This window comes from Anopheles gambiae, chromosome X, assembly GCF_943734735.2.
Source record: "Anopheles gambiae chromosome X, idAnoGambNW_F1_1, whole genome shotgun sequence".
Lineage (NCBI taxonomy): Eukaryota > Metazoa > Arthropoda > Insecta > Diptera > Culicidae > Anopheles > Anopheles gambiae.
In genome coordinates, this window is record NC_064600.1 from 5,321,641 (window position 1) to 5,341,852 (window position 20,212).

Genomic DNA, 20,212 nt, shown 5'->3' on the forward strand with positions numbered 1-20,212 from the left:
CGACATTCGCACGACAAGAAAAGCTCGCAACATCAATCAATCAAACGGGCGGGCGGCGGCGGCGGCCAAAGGCTTATCACGCGACCTCCTGCGCCGACACGACGAACGTCAAACCTCGAGGGCTGTGTGGGGGAAGGGAGGGACAATTCAAACTCGAATCACGTGAGGCGTGGTGTTGCTGCAAAAATAGAACCCGACCAGCGGGCGAAATTGGCAAGATCATGCGAGACACACGCGCCCGGGGCCAGGGTTTTTTTTTCCATTTTCTTTGTGTCTGCCCTTAGGGCGAACGGTTCCGCTTCCAAGGCGCAAATCAGGCTTCGCATCTTCGTGACTTCCGTACCCGTACGATTGGTACGGTGAGATCTTGGTACATTCACTTCGAGCAAAACGCAAAAAAAAGGTACCACGGAACAAGTGGCCGTCATTAGCAGGGGCGTCATTGCACATCCCGATGACCAGGCCCCGATGGCATGACCAACGGCTTGAGACGTGATCAATTTTTTTTGTTTTTTTTTTTTGTTGTCTGTGAGTCTGTGTTCCAAATTCCAAACATCCCAAACAATCACTGCCCGGGAACGTTTCCGGTACGCTTGGATGATGTTGCTAGTAACTGCTGCTCAACACTAAGCCCAAAGTCGTTAAGTCAACGCCTGTCCTGCTCCCAACGTTCTCCAAAACATTCGTGATACTTACGAAAGCCGAAATCGGAGGGCATATCGTACGATCCGAAATATTGGTAATTGTTTTTGGTTTTCAGACGTGTGCTAGAAGCTCGTTCCACAATATCCTGCTAAATATTCAACCCACAAAGATTGGTGGCAAAAATTGAAACAATTGTAAATGTAAAGTTCTCAACAGATATCAAAACCGTGGCCATCTTGCACTGTGCGTTGTGTTGGTGCTCCTAAGACATTCGGTAGAAGTTCCTAAGGCCAACTCTGGACTGCTATGTTCTGCCTGGTCCTCACTGCAATGTGAGTGCCCAAACCCGGACATCGAATGACGGGAAGTACACATGAGCGATACTTTTTGGACAAGAATTTTGTGTAGGTGGTCTTAAGATGTAGTCTAGAAGTTCTTTAGCGAACTGCTAGGTCTTTGTTTGCCTCCAGAAAAGAGAGCTCAATAATTTTGGTGATATCAACCACTAAATATATCTTCGACTTTCTCCTCAAGCAAACTTATCAGCATCCTTCGCCTGCTTGGTGCTCCTAAGACATTCGGTAGAAGTTCCTAAGGAAAAACTCTGGACTGCTATGTTCTGCCTGGTCCTCACTGCAATGTGAGTGCCCAAACCCGGACATCAAATGACGGGAAGTACACATGAGCTATACTTTTTGGACAAGATTTTTGTGTAGGTGGTCTTAAGATGTAGTCTAGAAGTTCTTTAGCGAACTGCTAGGTCTTTGGTTACCTCCAGAACAAAGAACTAAATGATTTTGGTGATATCAACCACTAAATATATCTTCGACTTTCTCCTCCAGCACACTATTCAGCATCCTTCGCCTACTTATCAGCACACAATCCCAATTATTTCAAGCAGATCTCTTCAAAATTAAGATTTTCACAAAAAAAGGAAAATCAACAGAAGTTTTTTTTTTCAATTTTCAGCTGTATTGGTTGATCGTGATATATCTCCAAGAAGTAGATTTCCGATCAGGCTGCTAGAAGAAGTTAAAAAGCCATACTTCTCATTTTTCAGTACACGAAATTGACATTTAAATCTAGATCTGTTATAGTTCTTATTCCTGACATTTCGTAGTGCCCACACACATCCACGCAAAAGCAAACAGGGTCAAGATCTAGTGCACTGGAGCACTCGTATGCGATACCACGCACACGCACAACACCTCCGTCAGAACAGAACGCTTTGATGTTTACATTGACGACCGTGAATCCCGGCGCACTGTTTTCCACCGAGTATCGCTTTCCAATAGCCGTGTCGGCGGCGTACGCCCAACTTTCGGCACCCGCTTTTGGCAAACAGGCCCGAGGTACACACCACGTGCGTTCGGCTTTTCTAGCCAGCTCGGTTCCACGCCACCGCACCTGGAAACACCGATAACGGAGCACAGAACAGTGGCAGTGTTTTTAATACTGTACTTATTTTCCTTTACTTCTCCCGCGTGTTTTCTCAGGTGAACCGAGCGACCAAGCAAAGAGTGAAACCATTCTCACGCGCAGCAAGCCGTAGCCGGCGACCGGTAGTCCGGTAGTGGGATTTACGTGGAATCGCTTAATTCCTCCCCAATTCTTTCCTCGCCGTGCAAAGCGGGCAAAGGCACCATTTATCACACGAACCTCCAGAATGTCTGGGCCGGGGGCTGCTGCTGCAAGTCTTTTCCAGAGGGCAGAACGAACGATAATACGCACTTGGGTCGTCAGTATGGTCCGGAAATGCACACCTGCTACGCCAGCGCGGCCAGCAATCCCGATAAGCGCTCCGTGCCGAGGACATAGGCGAATGGAGCGCGATAAGGGAAGCAAATCCAAACCCCTTCTTTTTGTTAATGTGGCTGTGTGTGAAGGTGAACCAGCACAGCACAGAACCGTGTCTGAAAGCGTCCTTTGAAGCGGAAGAGTGCGAGCAAAAGACAACAAAAAATAGAAGAGAAACAAAAATCTTCCAAATAAAAAAAAAAAAAACTCCTACCAAAAAGAGAAAAGCGGACGCATCGCGTGTACTTTACACACAGTGGCACACAGGTTAAGTTTTTTTTGTGTGCTGTCGCTGCTGTCGTTCTGAAAGACGCCGTAATGTTGTGTAATTCGGAAGGTAACGGGTAAGATGTACGATAACAAAAAGCACACACACACACAACAGTAACTTGACAGTGATGCGACACCGAACCGACACCGGCAACGCTGTGTACACAGAAACGTACTGCCGCTGCCGACAATAGGCTAGTTTTGCTTAGCCAATTGCATACCTTTAGGCGTACGCCTGACGTCACAAACTGTCCAGTGCTGTCAAATTTGCTTGCTCGATTGGACTGTTTTCAAGTAAATCTAAGTTAATTATGTTTTTTTTTTTTAATTTCAGCTACTGTATATGGATGTAGAAGCTACAGAAGCTTTTATTTGAATAACAAAAAAATAGCTAAAAATGATTACAAGAAGGGGCAAGAACCGAAACGAAAGCACAAAAAAGAGTGTTGCATGTACATTTTTGTCCACTAAAATCTGGCCCAATCTGGTACGCCAGTCTGTGTGTTGGGGCAGCTTTGCGTGACCGTGCGACATTAGGACCGCAACCGAACCCCTCCCCCTGAGTGTCCCCTTCCCCTCGAGCCGACTAAAAATAAATAAAAAAAAAACGTCGCATAACTGCCGCTGCTGCTCCTCAGCACTCGGATGGAGTTTTTACGACGACGAGGTCATCCCGGCCCCGGCTGGCCCTTTTAGCCCTGCAACCTTGCTCCCCACACACACACACACACACACACACGCACGTGTCGGAGACGGTGGCCGACGGCAAATTAAGTTGCGATATTTACGGCGACGTAACCGTCAGGTTTTAGGCTTCATCATACAAAAATATGTGTGTGTGCGAACACTTTTGTACCACCACCCCTCCCCGCTAAAACGAGAGACGAGGAACATTGGTTTACTAGATTATGGTGCGCTGGGAAAACTGTCCTCCAGCAGTGGGAGGGCGGAGCGAACCCGGAGGGAAAAGCGTTTTTACGGTAGAGAAACGATGGAAACTATTGCCCGCTGCCGCCGGGATCGCCGAACAAGGAGCCGAACATTGGGATCACACGAAAAAAAGGGAGGAGGGGGGAGGAGGGATACCGGGAATTGGGTAAGAAGTCATCCGAAAAGCGCTACAAAAAAAAAACAAGAAAACGAAACCAAAGGGAACATTCATGATGCTGATGATGATGGTTATTAGCAAACTTTATTTTTTGACCAGTCCATTACAACCGTTTTTTTGTATTTTTTTTTTGTTTGTACGCTTGAGTTAGTGACACCGACCGATGCGAGGAGGGGGAGGGTAAGAAGGATCGAAACAGCTGCTCGTACACACGCAGCGGCATACACACGGACGGATAGTGGGACTCTCTTTTATGGCCTTGTCCGCTGCAGTTTCGGGGGGCGCCAGATTGGGGCTAGGCTGAAGCGTTACATTACAGGGTTTTCCAAGAGTTCTCACAGCTGTGGGACATTTTATTGACTGTTTCTTACCGTAAATGAACTTAATGTAATGGGAATTGGACTCTATTGCATCCTTGTTTGACAAATCCAACAGGAACGTCCAACGAGCCTGTCCAAAAAGGTCCAATTTCCAATAGTCCAACATATGATGTTCACTTCCAATAGGAAAAAGTCAAGAAAGTGTCCCACAACTAGGATAATCCCTGGAAAACCCTGTATTTTCTCTGTTTGGTACAGGTTTGTGTGTGTGTGTGAGTGGAGGAGCCAATTCTCTATTTTCTTCTCACACACACACACACTAAATTGACAGACAAAGCTTGGACAGGCTTATCGTTGCATCGATAGTCGCTTCTGCCTACTGACACGAGCTGACCGTTGATCCTGCTCCAAGTGTGTGTGTGTTCCCCAATGATTGGACCCGCCTGATAAGGACACCCTCTTCGCACCCCACGGTACAACCTGCCCGCAAGCCTCACTGCCTGTTTAGGGGTGGAGTGAATTTAATTAAATTTAACGTAATTCAATGTTGCCTCTTTGCACACTCCTTTTCACTAACTCTTTACTTCAGCTTCCCATTGCTTGTGCACCAGCGATCAAACTGTCGATGGAGGTCCTTTTTGCAGGCTCCAAAAATATGATAAAAAATTTGAGAGGGGGATTGTAAGAGTTTTTCCAACAAAAAAAGGGACGAAAGGAAGAAAACTCACACCAGAATTGTTTGTTTTGATTGCTGAAGTGGTTGATTTGTGTTGCGATTGATTTTTCACCCACACACACACATACACACACACACATATACATTACACAAAAAACTCACAACCACACACACACAAACACACTGTTAAACTGAGAGAGCGATAGGCGATAGGTAGCGGTGCTCCTCCTCTTAAGGGTTGTCGTAGTGGATGGAGGTGCGGTAGCGGCGCGTGTAGTACTTGAGCGTGCGGCGGCCCCGGTACGGTGGCTCGACCGTGTTGGCCAGCTCGGACGACAGCGGCGGCTCCTCGGGCGGCTCCGGCGCCTCCTCCGGCGCCCGCTTGGCCGCCAGTCCACCGGGTCCCGGTTCGTCGCTTGTCGGCGGGCTGAGCGTGCGTCGTCCGGTCGGCGGCTTGCCGTGGCTGCTGCTGCTGCTGCCGCTGCTGGTGGCCGCTGCCCGCTGCGTGTACAGCACCTGCTCGACCACGCTCGACATGGTGCGGAGGTGGCGCCGGCCGGGCGGATCGCGTCTCAGCACCGCCGGCTGCTGCGGCGCCTCGTCCGCTGGCTGCTGCGGCGGTGGCCGCTCCTGGCCTAGCTGGCCGGCGTCCTCCATCAGGTAGCGGCGTCGGAGTGCGTCCCCGGTGATTGGCACCAGCGAGCGGCGCAACCGGTCGAGAAAGTCGTGCTCGGCGCTGCTGCTTTCCCGCGGCGTCCCGCACGGCACGGAGATGGAGCGTCCGAGCGGATAGTTGCTGGCGGTGGCGGTGTTGCTAGCGACGGTGGCCGGACTTTGCGTCTCACTGTCCGCACCGGACGTCCAGGGCGAAAGGGTGGAGAGCGTGCTGCCCGAGGACGATGCTGATGTGCTGCTGCTGCTGCTGCTGCTGCTGCTGCTGCTGTTCGGTTGTACCGCGCACTGGCGTGTGTTGGTGGCTGCTGCTGCTGCAGGCGATGCACTCGCGCCGATCGCTGGCACGTCAATGGTGATCGCGGATGCATCGCGCGAATCTGGCCGCCGGGCCAGTGACGCGCGGAAGCGTTCGAGCGCAAGCGTGTCCGGCCCACCGCCGTCCGCGGAAAAGCGGCGACCGCTGGGGCAGTGCGGGACGGTGGGGGCGGCACGCCGGCAGGACGGTGCTGCTGCTGCTGCCGCTGGAGGGAACAAAACAGCGGCGACGAGCCAAACCAAACGGGCGGGGGGGGGTAGTGGTGGTGATGGTGAAGGAGGAACGGGTTGGTGCAAGACAGAAGCAGATGGTTGTTCGGCAGGAATGGGATGGAAAGAAAAAAGAAAAAGAGAGAGAAAGAGAGAGAGAGAGAGAGAGTGGATTCGAATCAAATAAAAAGGGACTGGTTTTGTTCACGACAACACAACGCGTGCACACACGCACACACATTGACACAAACACAAAGGATGTGGGAGAGTGGGACTGTTTATACAAAAATTTAGAAAAACAGGAAGGGGTGCGGGGTGGTATAGCTGGGGAGTGCTGGGGAGGAAGGGGGGGGGGGGTGAACACTTTGCGATGAAGAGACTATTTTTCTAGCGGAATGCTGCGCACACACACATACACACACGCACACATTGGGTGAAAAGCGACGGGGAAAGCGATGGGCGGCAGGATGAAGGAGCAATCAAAACGCTCAGCGTTCTAATAATTATAACAAATTGCTCACTCAAATACACATACACACTGGTTAAGGTTAGAAGGGGGTATGGGCGGGGGGGGGGGGGGTGGGCTAGGAGCGACGCAGGGACATTTGCATGCACACATCGATGCGTTTGGAGCATTTCCTGCTTTTATTCGCTTGCATTAATTGCTGGTGCTGTGTGCAAAGCTGCGTACAATATACAATGGAGTACAGTGCAAAGGATTTTTTTTTCGTTTTTTTAGTATCACTTTTTTCATTTTACAAAACACACGGGTTTATACATTTTGGAGTATCTTGTCTTATTTTATTTATTTTTTATGTTTTTTTTTGCTTCATAAAACACTTCCTTGTTTGGAGTTATCGAGCTTTTAGAATTTTCATACCTTAAAGCGAGGATTTACTTCACTCATGTTGATCATCTAACGAACAGGCTTTGCTAGACTTACGTTGCGATGTAATTAGAAAACTTTAGATCCCATCGAACCACGCTCTATCTTGTAAGAGCCCGTACAGCTTCTCATTAGGAACACATTCCAACCTTCTTTTTCCAATGATATTTCGTTTCACGTATTTAATGAAGCTGAATGCTAGAGATTTTTAAAATTTCAATACAAAAAATACAGTGATGGTCAAATAAGCACGCTCACCAAAACAGTATGCTATCTTGTTTACTCTTAGCTACTTTGTTTTGGTTGTAATTTTTTTCAACGTATTTGCACAACTTCAGCTGAATAAAATACTCGAAAGGATATTAAAAATGTTGTAAAAAAGATCTCCAAAAATTCTTTCCATACCAGCTGCCTCTGGTCAACACTAACATGTGGTTGCATGACAATAATACGATGCCTAGAGCAAGTACCACTAACACTCCAAGTAGAATTTCTGTCCGGCAAAATACTAATAGGAACACTTCAGATTTGATTTTAACGCCAATCTCGTCTTTGGCTCATCATTTTTTAACATGCACTGTATTTGACTGTTTTTTTTTTCAATCCTGGAACACATTGTATTAGGAGTTTTTTTTCTCCATGTAATAAACTGCCTCAATTTGGGAAAATACACGGTATTTTTTTTCAAATTAGGCTTTCTAAATGCTCCTGGAATCCAACTGAGAATTGATCATTCAAGTGCACATTCCAATTTGTTCTGTAACATTGTGTAACATTTATAGCTAAATAAAATAATTAATTCTGAAAATGGTTAGAAGCGTTAGAATCATGTATGAAATTCGTTGTAATTCATATTCACTACCAATTCACGTTTAATGCAGCGTTAATGATGCAACAGGATATATCAGCGGTAGATGTAGTAGTATGGGACAATTTTACTCAAACAGTTGGCAGGTCAAGTGACTATTCGAGATACACATTAATATAGACAAGGCGCAGCTTCATTAATAATGCACAAATTGATTTCCATACAACAGTTATTAAAATAAATTAATTGAAATGCTAAGCAGTAGAATCAGTACATTTAGCTTTTAGTACAAACAGCCTTATTTACATGACCCAGTACCCATAGTGTCTTCTTGACGTAACAGTCATCTTCTTGGTGCTCCAAGTCATCTGAACCACTCCCCTTAGTCGCTAAAGACATTACCCTGTAGTGTCGTCAAGCATTTACATCCAATTGTGAAGCGTTTTTGCTTTACAATTCAAGTTAGAATTTCTTCCAACACAAATAATGCAACCGGTAAAAAGCGTGAAAAACATTTTGCACACCGCCACCGGAACGAGCTGCTGGCCGGTACGGGTGAAATGCTCCCATACCACCGCGTGAAGAAATGTGCGATCAAACATCCGGGCCCTTTTTCCCCCGGCCGTAAGAGCTATCATTAAATTCTGCCACACAAATCAAACGAAAACAATTTAGAGAAGCGCGCGCGCGCTCGCTCCTTTGCACCATCACCGCAGAAGGGTAAGCATGTGAGTTAAGATGTCTCTGCCGTCCTCGCTCGCCAGACACACAACCGCTCGGTGCCAGCGATGTAGCGAATGAATGAAAGGTTAACCTCCCAGTTGCTGCTGCTCTGCGCGGCGGTGCACAAATTAGCACCTACTTGCGAAAAAGATGCACCCACTGCCCGCCCCCTGCTCGCAGCTCGCGCGCGTTAGTTGATCGGGGATGATGCATTTCCGCGCACCAAGCACCAACCATTGATGTATGTGCAACTGAGCGGGAGTGGGAGGGGGAGGGGGGGGGGGGGTTGAGGGCAATAAAAGATATCGTTTGTACGGATTCGGTTTTGTGCAGAAAAGACAACGGCGGCCATCATTGAGACCGGGTGGTGTAGCGGCTGCCCTAAGCTGTTTGCGCAGCAAGATTATGATCCGAGTGCTAATGCATTTTTGTTTTACTTTTCGTCTACGGCTCTATTTCTGTGTGTATGTGTGTGTTTGCTAAACAACTCACTTGTAGCCCTGAGAGCCCCTTTGTGCTTGGAGTTTGTTTGTTGATTTGGAGAGATTTGGATTAAAATCGTTGACTTTTGCACCGAAGCTGCCGCAAACAGCGGGGAAGTCTTGCCGACAAAGAATGTAAGCACGTGCTGGACTCCGTTGCTTCGTGCGTTGCAAACAGTCACCCAAATATTTGGCCACATTTTCCGGCGGTCTGCTCCAGCAGAGCAGCAGACTGGAAAGGAAACATCAACAGCGGTACGACTGAGCGGATCGCAAGCCGACATACCTCGAACAGAACGAACTCGGCGGAACATATTTAACTGTTTCGTGTAGAATTTAGCTGTACAGAGTTGGCCAGCCAGCTTTACAGCAAACATTTAAACTGCGTTAAAAAAAAACATTTACAAAATTACAACTCGAATGGTTCGTCATTGGCGGCTTGGACAACGCGGACGCGTTCAAATGTTGTAATTTTATTTTGATTAGAAATATATCAACATTGAACTGGCAAGAGAGTAACCCTGCAATAGAAAACAACCTCACAATAAAATTAACTATCTATTATTGGCATACGTTTCTACGAATAAGAACTCATTGGAGCAACTAACGATGCATCTGGTTATTTATATCCAATTAGTTTTTAGGATCCAATTAGTTTGTTCGCTTTAAATTCGTTTGAATCCAACAACCATTTACTTGAAGCTAGCTGTGGATTTATACTAGCTACTACCACTCTTTTTCGTTCATTCCAATCTGACAGTCAGTTCCTAGTAACTAGTTACGGTTATTACCAACTCTTGTCCGTTACAAGTAACTAGTAATTTTGTTTAGGTACTCTCAATTACTCGTTTCATCATCATGTAACTGGTTCCCGTACCATACTTTTAATTCCTTTAATTCCCAGCTTGACTGTAGTGCTGCCAAACTCATGTAGCATTTATCATTTCACTCACCCTAGCTCAGTGAAGGCTATTGTCAGTTCACTATATACTAACCATCATCATCCATCAAATTTCATTTCATTTCATTTCATTTCATTTATTACTTTCAATATGTCTGCCTCTGGGGCTGAACATACATTGCTAAAAACCTAGCTAGCCCTGTTGGTATTAATCTAATTGGAACTAAACTAAACTAAGGGGAAATAGAAAAGGATGTAACAGTATGGAAATGCATAGCGAACGGAAAATAAGCAGCGGATAAGAAGAATATATTTTAAAAACAAAAAAACAAAAATCAAATGTAGTGATTTATAACGCGCTCTTCGTCAGCGCCGTATTACCGTAACGGTAATGAATTTGTCACCAGATTCGGCAACGCCTTGCTGTGCCCTGTTGAGCGTGGGAGGTGGTCTCGCTCACTCATTAAGCACGCGCTGTTTTTGTCGTGTGCAAATCGAGCTCTATACCCAACAAACAAAAAATGACTGAAAATGGCAACAAAATTGCGTCTGTGGATCGATTTCGGGCCGACGTTCTCGCGAGTGCTGTTCACGGCACACACACACACACTCCGCTCGCACGTGTTTGAAGTGGTGTAAGTTTTAAATCGCCTCACAGCTCCCCCAGAACGCACAAAAAAGGAAAAAGGAGAGAGAGAGAGAAAGCCAAACGAACGAATCATTATAATTGCTCGCACAAACACGCGGCGACAATTAAATAAAACGCAAAATAAGTGACAATCGACAGAATGCAGTAAAAAGTAATAAAACACCCAGCAGCACAGACGGATCCCTTCACCTCCTCCCTACCCTTTCAGACGGTGTCATGCTACAAACAAAAAACGCACACCATCCCACACCCGTTCAGATGTGATGCGCTGCGTGTGTGTGTGTGTGTCAGATAGTGGATGATGATGAATTGGTCATATCAAAAGGTGTTTGCTGGTACGCGGTGTTGTTGTTGTGTGCGCGTGTTGCTCCTCGGTGCAGGGTTTTTCCGGCGTGCGGTACCGACCGTATCGAATTTCGTTCCCCCGCACACACACACACACAGCCACGCCGGGCGGGCGCAAGCGACGAGGGCAATTTTGAAATTAGCTATTTCAATTGCTACCCGTCATCGTCGTCGTCCCACAACGAACTCCCGCCGCCGGATTTGACGACGCCAGACATTGGAGGCGGAACGGGTAAACTAGTGGTGGAAACTCGGAATCGGAACTACCCGTTACTGATACCGTGTTCGGAATCAATGCCGGAGCCGATTCCGGAACAGATCACGGGGGATGATTCCAGAACCGATTCCGGAGCTGATTCTGAGGCAGATAACGGGCCTGTTTTCGGATTCAATTCCGTAGCAGATTCAAGATCCAATTTCTTAGCAGATTACGGAACTGATTCCGGATCCAATTTCGGAGCCAATTTCGCAGCTGATTCTGGAGCTGACCTCGATTCCGGAACTGACCTCGATCCCGGAATCAGCTCTTAAATTGGCCCCGGAATTGGTTCCAGAGTCAGAATCAGTATTAGCTTTGGAACTGGAATTGGCAGTTCTGTAATTTAAATCAGTTAAAGTTTTAAAATTTGTGATTAAATCAGAAGAGCGAAATCAGCCTCGGAATCTCCTTCAGAATGGATCGTTTACAAGTAAATTTGAATTGTTTGCGGCTATCAATACAATCGTAGCATAGCATAGACAGTATAGAACCCAAATACCTATCCTCGTGAAGATGCCGAAACTGACTCCGACTGCGAATCCAATTTCGGATCCGATTCCGGAACTAATTTCTACTATCCAGAAACGATTCCAACAAACTAACGGAGCTAGCTGGAATCGATTATGAGGAAAATTAAATGTTTCCCATCACTAGAGCACACGAGCTTGTGCAGCGGGAGAACCACACGCTAAGGGGGGGATGGGGGGGGGGGGGGGGGGGTACGCGTGTGTGAGTGCGCGGTGCGGTTGATTATAACACTGAATTCGGTGGTTAGTTTGTATGATACGGTGTTTGTACCGTGTCACCGTCAACGATCCGGTCAAGGTTACAGTCGGCTACCGGTGGGAGAGGGAACGAGCGGCCTCCCATTGCCCATGTGAATATGATTTTACATGTGTTGGGAAATTGGGGGAGAAAAAAAAATAAATATAAAACACACATCGAGGGACCGGAATAGGTGGAATAGATGCGACAGCGACGGTACGAGTTTGTAATTACTATTCACCGGGCTGTTGTGGAACCACAATAATCGGGTTCCTTTTATAATGGCAAACAAGAACTCACTTTCACGAGCAATCGATTGGTGCTGGATCCTTTTGTGCACAGCAAATGGCAAATATCTAACATCGCATGGAGTGTAGGTGCAGTGTACCCTCAACGCCGGCATCAATTCGCGTGCACCACAGTAATCAGAAGCTTAAAATGTATTAATATCGGGCGCGCAATCCCGAACGCGCTTTGATGTTGCGATTGTTTTGTAAAAAAAAAATGAATGAATTGAACAGTAGGTACGGTAGCATTTCAAAAGTAACACTATGGTATTTTTCGAATTATGAATTATGATTTAAATTAGTTCAACGCTGTGGTGTTGAAATACCCGGTAGCAGTGATACTACGGGTTGGCTATTGACCGAAGCTTTCAACTGTAAATCAATAAAAGGACGTAAAGAGGAAATTATTAGCCTGTGCACGATCGAACATTTTTAATTTTACCGAACAAATACATTCGATTGCATGAATTCGACAAAGCCTTTTCATAATCATTTACTCTTTGTTTTGTGAGTGTTTGGACCCATTCATTTACAACAATTAGAGAAAGTACCTTTTGATATGATATTGCACAATGATTTTTTTTTACGAATTGTCGTGTTCCATTCGTCATTTTGCTGTTCTACCGTGTCACAGGCGCCATTTATCGTCGAAACGGTCGAAAACTTCCACAGCGACAGCAATAAAAAATAAGAAAACACAGGAACAAGAAGAAACCTGTCGCAACGATTGCCCCCAGTGACTCGGGACTGCAAGTGACGATCGATCCGCTCACAGTGCGGCTCGGGACACGTGAGAAGCGGGACGCTGACAGGCAGGGCAATGTAATTGATATTTAAATTACATGTCATTTTTTTACGGAGCGCCACTCGCCAGCGCTCCATAAGCACTTCTGCTCGGGGTTTTTTTTTGTATCTTTGTTCGCTTTCTCTCTCTCTCTCTCTCTCTCTCTCTCCCTCTATACGATGCTTCGTCGTATTTGTGCGCCGCCCTCACAATTGTGCAGAGTGATTATTATTCGACAAATCGATTAAAATGTCAATCGCATCGATAAGGGGGGGGGGGGGGTATTTTTTTACACCACAATGACAGAACCCACAAAGACGATAAAAGTCATCCCCCCCCCCCCCCTGGGAGGGAAAGGTCATGAATCGATTTGCAGAAAGGATAACAACAGATGCAGAACACAACTACCGCCACCATTTAATCAACTCCCATAGCTACCTCACTGTGCTGCTGCTGCTGCTGCTGCTGTTGCGACCGTTGCGACAGCGGCCCGGTGAACAGGTTGATCGTGCAGAGGATGTGTTTGCTAGATGCTTGTTTGTTTGTTTGATGGTCGGCCCGAGCGCCCCTTTCTTTCAGCCGGCTCCCAGGTGTGCGGGCGTGTGTGAGTGTGTGTGCGCGCGTGTGGTTGGGTGCTTACGATTAAAACGATACACCCGATTGTCACACACCTTTGCGCCCGAGGATTGCGCCCGAGGAGGGGGCCAGCCGGGTTCAGCAATTAACGCTTCTTCATTAGCGATGCCACCACAGAACGGATGAGTAACGCACACCCACACACACACACACTCACACAACACAAACACTGTCTCTGGGTGAGAACAAACAAAACGCACTGGCACGGCGCGGTGATGATGATGATCGCACACACAAGAGATCACTTCTGTGCGAGAGCCCCGATCGGGCTGGTTTGATTAATTGCACGCGTGCAGAAGCCCCGCAGGGTTTCTTTCGCCAGCTGTGGCTTCCTTCGGGAAGGGGGGATTTTTTGTTTGCTCCAAAAATTACAAATCATTCACGTGCATCGATGCACTCACACACAAACGCACACACACACACGAAATGGCACATGCACAATTTATTTTAAATACACACTCACAACACCACCCGTTTCCCGTTTCACAGGACGCACGCCGGTTTCGTGCGTGCTACACGCCTGGCACGGCGCGTCGAAACCCCAGCCGGAAAGACCCTCCTCGCCCCCCCCGCTTCCCTTCCGTAGGGGCCCTGCTCGGGCTGGCCAGGAGAAAGCGCGTAACGAGGCGGCGCAGTTACCGCGGGCGCCGTAGTACAACCGAGATGCCGAGCCGGTAACGCTGGAAAGCAAACTGCCAGCGGTCGGCCGGCCTGCCGATGACGAGAGCCCAACACACCAGAGCAGTGTGCGCGCGCGAAGGGCAGCCGAAGTTTCCATCACCTGCGCTTGGCTGTGTGTGTGTGTGTGTGTGTTTATGTGCGTGTTTGCAACGACGACGAGGCTTGCGAGGCACTGGCCTGGCCGTTCGCTGGAGCGAGATGGGACGATGGGCCCCTCCCCCCCTAACCCCAGCGGTCGGCAAACATTTGAGGTAAATGGGCCACACTTTTGTAAAATGATAGAAAACTGTGGGCCTGTTAATTTTGCACTTAAATTAGTACATTATCAACACAAAAAAGAAACAAAAAAAAACATAAACAAATAAAACAATGTTGTCAATCAATGCTATTGGTGGTATTGTTGTGTTTCTTTAATAATATTATCCAAGCAAGGTTCAAGATTGGTCATTCCTAGTATTAAAACTAATTGTAATAGCAGTACGGTAGTTAGATCTCGGTTTCATGGGTTTAATATTCCCATTTACTCACCTGCTAGAGCTCATAGATAGTGTACACTTCTGCACAATGAGTATAGGAGATCTTTACCCTGTCGCAGACCTTTAAAACTAGGATTTTAGAGTCGTGCGCACTCAGAAATAGGCTACATTAGTTTAAACACGTAGAATTACATAGTAAGGATCATAGTCTATATATTACCAGATCCATATATAGCAAATGTAATATATAAACAAATAAATAAAAATTCATCACCTGAGTTGGTTTGGGGGAAATATCGATAACAGGGAAATTGCCATTGTTTTCCATTATTCAAAACCATTTGGAGCCTTGCGCTAAAAGTCTTTGAAAACTCTTTGTTTTTTACTTTCAACAGGATTCAGTTCCAGCCCGTAAGGCTTCAATCGTTCAGGCTTAGGGAGAATTAGCCTTTCTGAATGGCTTCCGTCACTAGTCAAGAAAGTGTCCCAAGCTCCTGAGACGAGCTCCTGAGACCCCCTTATAATAATTTAGTCCTTCTATCCATATTACGATCATAGTTATAGTAAAGTTTTTTTTTTTTTTCATTCAGAAAGAAAGGCTTCGATTGTTTTCCTTAAATTAAAAATTAATTACAATTAAATTCCTTAAATTAACTCAAATTTTTTTAAGTGAATAGTGCCCTTCCCTCTTTCAACTTCGGTCACCTTCCGTCCCAGGACAGATTTAATGTTGCGACGGGCCAGACATTGCCGACCGCTGCTCTAACCCATCGCTCAGGTGACACACTCGCGGCCACCTTCGCACACAGCTAGAATTTTGCTCCGCATTAGACCATATTCGGACGTTTAGATGCATTTGGCACTGTACGACCACGAGCCTGCCTGCTCTGTGTGTATGTGTGTGTGTGTGTGTGTGTGTGTGTGTGTTGTGCGCCGGCGCGTGTCCCCCTTTTGCAACGACGAGCGAGCGAGCCCAACGAACGATGGAATCAAAACAAAACGGCTCGACAAAACACCGACTGCCATCGAGCGAGTTGCTTCCCTTTAACGCGACCAGAAAGCGTTATTCCGGCTGCACCCATGTCTTCCAAGAGAGAGAGAGAGAGAGAGAGAGAGAGAGGGAGAGGGATAGAGAGGAGGGAAAAAGGAATGGTGTCCCGTATGGTGTCCGCACCTGTTCCAAAACCGCACCGATATGGCACCAGCCGCGGAGGGGCCACAGAGTGTGGTGGAATAGCTAGGGTACTAAGCACTAACGGCATGACACGTAACGGGAGCCCGGTAACGCTTGGGTGATCAAGCGTAACGCACAGAAGAGCGGCAGTGGCAGTAGGGAGCGAATGCCAATTTCTCACTACACCATTGCGCGATAGAACTCGGTATCAACTACCTTCCGCAGTACGCGCCTCTACACGCGTTACACCATCTGTTCTACACGTTTTAATTACTTTCACTGTACTTCCCACCTCAGCAAGCATTATTACAGCACCGCGAGCACATCGTTAGTCACCGAGCCATCCAGTGGTGAGTGTGTGTGTATGTGTGTATGTTTGTATGTACAAGTACGTCACTATGGTAGCTACATCCAGGGCCTACCCCGAGACGACGACACTTACCGTTACTGATCGTTGCATGCGGTCCGACGTCCGGATCGCGATGGCGCGTCCTACCGCGGCGTTTCTGCGAGCCGGATCGGGACGAGCTGCCGGTCCGATGCTGTCCACGTAGCCGCGTGCCACGGTACCCCCGATCCTGCTCGCCGTCCGAGGTGGACGAGCTGGAGGCGGACCGGAGGCGATGCGGTGAGGTAACGCTACCGCCCACACTAACGCTTCGCCTCGAGCGACGCCTCGGCCGCCGAGTCGTCGAGCCGTTCTGGTGCTCCGTGCTCAACCCGTTCATAACCTCCCGCACCAGCGCGTCCTCCGGTGCGTCTTCGATGCGTATGCTGGGACCGAGGTCCGCGCGTGCCAGTTCCTCCGTCTGCAGATCGTGCGAAAGCATCACCCGGGACAGCAAACCGTCGATGCGGCTTATCTCCCGTTCGTACCGGTTGCGGTCCAGCTCTATTCCGCCTGCTGCTGGCCGCGGCCGGTCCGTCTGCTCGTCCAGCTCCACCAGCTCCGGGGGCGATGGCACTCGCTCCCCGCCTGCCTCTCGCTGCCGACGCCGCAGGCTGCGCTGCGTGTGGAAGCTTTCCTCGCGCACCATCAGCGTGCCGATGTTGCTCCGCACCAGCTTGTAGATTTTGGGCCGAGGCGGACCGTTGATTGCAGTCTCGGCTGGGCAGTCGTCCGCCGGTAGCTCCTCGATCGTGACGCCCTCATCCTGCGCGGGCGATCCCGCCTCGCTGGCAGGCGCGAGCAGAAGCTGCGGGACGGCGGGCAGTACATCTTCCTCCTCGGTTGAGCTGCGGCCGTAGAACTCGCTGATGCGCTCCAGAATCGAGCTGGAGCGGCTGGCGAGCGAGCGGCGAGAGCGCCGCCGTACGATCGGCGGCGCCTCCGGTGTCACCACGATCGCGTTGGCCGATTTGCTCTTCTGCAGCGAGCCGCGGGCCGACTCGTCCACCTGCGCACCCTGCAGCAGCCGGTACTGCGAGCCGCTGGTCGTGAGCTTATGGCCCAGGCCCTTGTTCTGCAGCTGGCTGAAGATGTCGGCCAGCGAATCGCCCGTGGTGGTGAGCTTCTCCCGCACCAGGGACGTGCGGGAGCGCCGGTAGCGGCTCGGCGAGCTGCCACCGCTTTTCGGCACCGTGTCCGGGCAGCCGGAGCGGATGACACGGTCGGGCCGATCGACCTCCACCATCAGCTCGCCGCTAGCGCCGTCGAACAGCTGTATCTTGGGGAAGGTAATGTTGGGCGACGAGCTGGACGTCGTCAGCTCCCAGTTCCAGCTTTTGGGCTTCTTCAGCGCCAGCCGGAGCAGATTGTCAGCGGTCAGCAGGTTGTTGTTGTGGTCGTCGTTGCTGTTGTTGTTGTTGTTCACATCGCACGCACCATCACCGTTGGCCGTGCTGTGCCGGTAGGAGGACATCATTTCGGCAGTTCAGTTTCGGCAGGTAACACTCACAAAACAGGCGTTGCCTCGCAGGGCGCATCGCTGTCGAAATAAAGGTAACACATTCACCATTGCAGTTGAAAGACAGATCTCTCAATTCAAAAAAACCCAAACTGCATCGTTTGTGCGTCACCAAACAGCGGAAAAAGCAACAATAAACACAAATCCGCGCGCCTGCAACACTCGATATGCCTCCCCGATTGTAGGTCGTTATACTTTTGCGGCCTCCGCGCAGCGGTTCGCAATGCACACCCAGCTGGTCGCGCACGGGCCGCCGACCCGCTTGCTAAACGCCCGGCCAAAAATAGCCTGACCGGCTTTGCGTGGTCGTTGGGTGGTGGTCGTCACGCGGAAAGCGAGAGTGACGTACGACGGTCCCTACAGCTCCGACAGCGGGCGTCACCGTTCGCCGACGTGTGCGGGTGCTCGTCTACATGTCCGGTGGTGGTGGTGGTGGTGGTGGTGGTAGTGATCGTAAAAGATTCCACAATTCCCCGCAAGTGCATCGAGGTGTAAGGGATGGATACATCAAAGGCCCACGGCGACCACGTGTTATGCGTGTCTACAAATGGGGGAGAGGGGAAACATGGCAAGGTCGAGGATATAACCAGAAAGCGTTATTGATTGTTTATTTCGCACGCGAGAGGCATCTTTCTTGTAGGAACTTCACTTTATCTTCCGAGATCCGAAGGCCTGCGGACATCCTGCGCACCTCTGAAAGACTTCAAAGCGTTATTGTTTGTGCCCTAAACGTCCAACACACGCCATCAATCGATCGAGCGAGATCTGCCACTCCGGCAGACGTCAGCAAGGCGGCGTTACCGACACCGACAGGCGCATGTATATATATAACGCTGTCAGATAAACATCTAGAAGCTTGGAGTGTTTTGTTTGTTTGTTTAGGTAAACAATAGCGGAAGGCCAACCAGTGGAGGAGCGCTGAGAAAGGTGGCACAAACTCACCCTGACATCGCGGTAACACGCATATCTTCTCATATCTTCCGAAAAAAAACACAACAACAACATCGAAGAAAAGAAAAACCTGAGCGACTCTGAATATCTGACATCTTCCGAAGGTCATTCATATTTCAGAGCGCATCCTCGGTGGACCATCACCTTGGCGCGCGAAGGGTGCCACCATCTGTCACCTGGATGCGAGAGTGAACGGGGAAGGGCGGGAGAGAGGCGGGGAGGTGTATGGGACCAAAAATAAACTAGTAAATTATTATTTTAAAACCACCGTCTATCCGCGTTTTGGGGGAACCGGCGAGACGCGCACATGCTTTATGCACTGTCGTCATTGCCGTCAGGTAGCTCCTGGCGGGACAGTCTTGCCAGTCTTGGTGGCATAATTCACCGGGGGAGAGCATTTTTTTTTGCTGATTTGGTTTTTTTTTGTTTGTTTGTTTCAAGGATTTTGTACCGTGCAAATCCGTTAGCAACAGTGCCGCGAACTTCCTACCGTTCGCACCACATTTCATTCATCCTGAGGCTGCAGCGCGGAAGAAGCTAGCGTGCAAAAAAGGCAGCTTGGTATTTGATGGTCGATTACGGGGGTTGCGAGAGGCGGCGGGAACGGAGGCAACTATTTTTACCCCAAAACAAACGGATTAAAAACGGAACGACCCACTGGGAGGCATATTCGTGTTGGAGGCATCTTGCACGAGGTCTCGCGGTATGTCTTGAGGGAAACCGGCAGCTGGGGGTCTGATTCACTGTGTTGCAGAGTTGATTGCTGACATGGGGCGTGGACGATCGCATCGTAAAGCCACCGTACTACCGAAGACTGCCCGTCCAAAGAAAGATGGAGTTCGGAATGATGACAGCTGTTACGCAGCAAGCGCAAGATCCTCTCCGAGTCTTCAAGAGTCACACGCGCACCGCCAGAACGTTTTCGGTTTTCACCACGACTCACGGGATTGCACTAAAGCACGCGGCAGCAAATCGACGCGCGGAACTGCCCCAACCCAATGCCGGACGCGCGGACGGATCGGTTGTCCCACCGGTCACCGTACGCGGCACGTTCGATTTTACGACTGAGCTCCGATACGTGCAGGGACCGTGTGCTCGAAAAAATTGTCCAACTCAGGGCACGGCAGGTGCGGCAGCGGTAGCGGACCAGGGGAAGCGTCCGACAGGGACAGGCTGTTCCGAGCTGCGCAAAGGCAGGCGCGCGCACGAACGCGCGCGCGCTCGCCTTTATGACGTGTGCGAACCGCGGATACCGCACAGATACAGCAATAAACCGTCACGCACAACATTGTAGTCGACCAGTATGGATCGAATAAATAAACGGCGTGCATTCCTGTGCGCGACCACCAGCCGAGAGAGAGCGAGAGAGAGAGAGAGAGAGAGAGAGAGAGAGAGAGAGAGAAAGATGCAGAGTCCAGAGCAGTAGCGGGGATCAAGCAGAAGCGAAGGACAAGGTGAAGCCACAGCACGCACACGCACCAC

General features: G+C 49.2%; 1 protein-coding gene across 5 annotated transcripts in view; it reads right to left on the reverse strand.

Annotated features, from left to right (window-relative positions):
* LOC3289648 (uncharacterized) overlaps positions 1-19,825 on the reverse strand; it is a 139,870-nt gene extending 120,045 nt beyond the window's left edge. For 2 of the 5 annotated variants that reach the window (XM_061657777.1, XM_061657751.1), the window contains exons 1-2: positions 19,674-19,825; positions 16,315-17,800 (exon numbers count right to left, since the gene is read on the reverse strand). In XM_061657777.1, coding sequence (XP_061513761.1) covers positions 16,315-17,737 — 1,423 coding nt within the window. In that variant the 5' untranslated portion in view covers positions 17,738-17,800; positions 19,674-19,825. The other 3 variants (XM_061657763.1, XM_061657770.1, XM_061657760.1) reach the window with 3 other exon arrangements.
* Between the last annotated feature and the right edge of the window lie 387 nt (positions 19,826-20,212).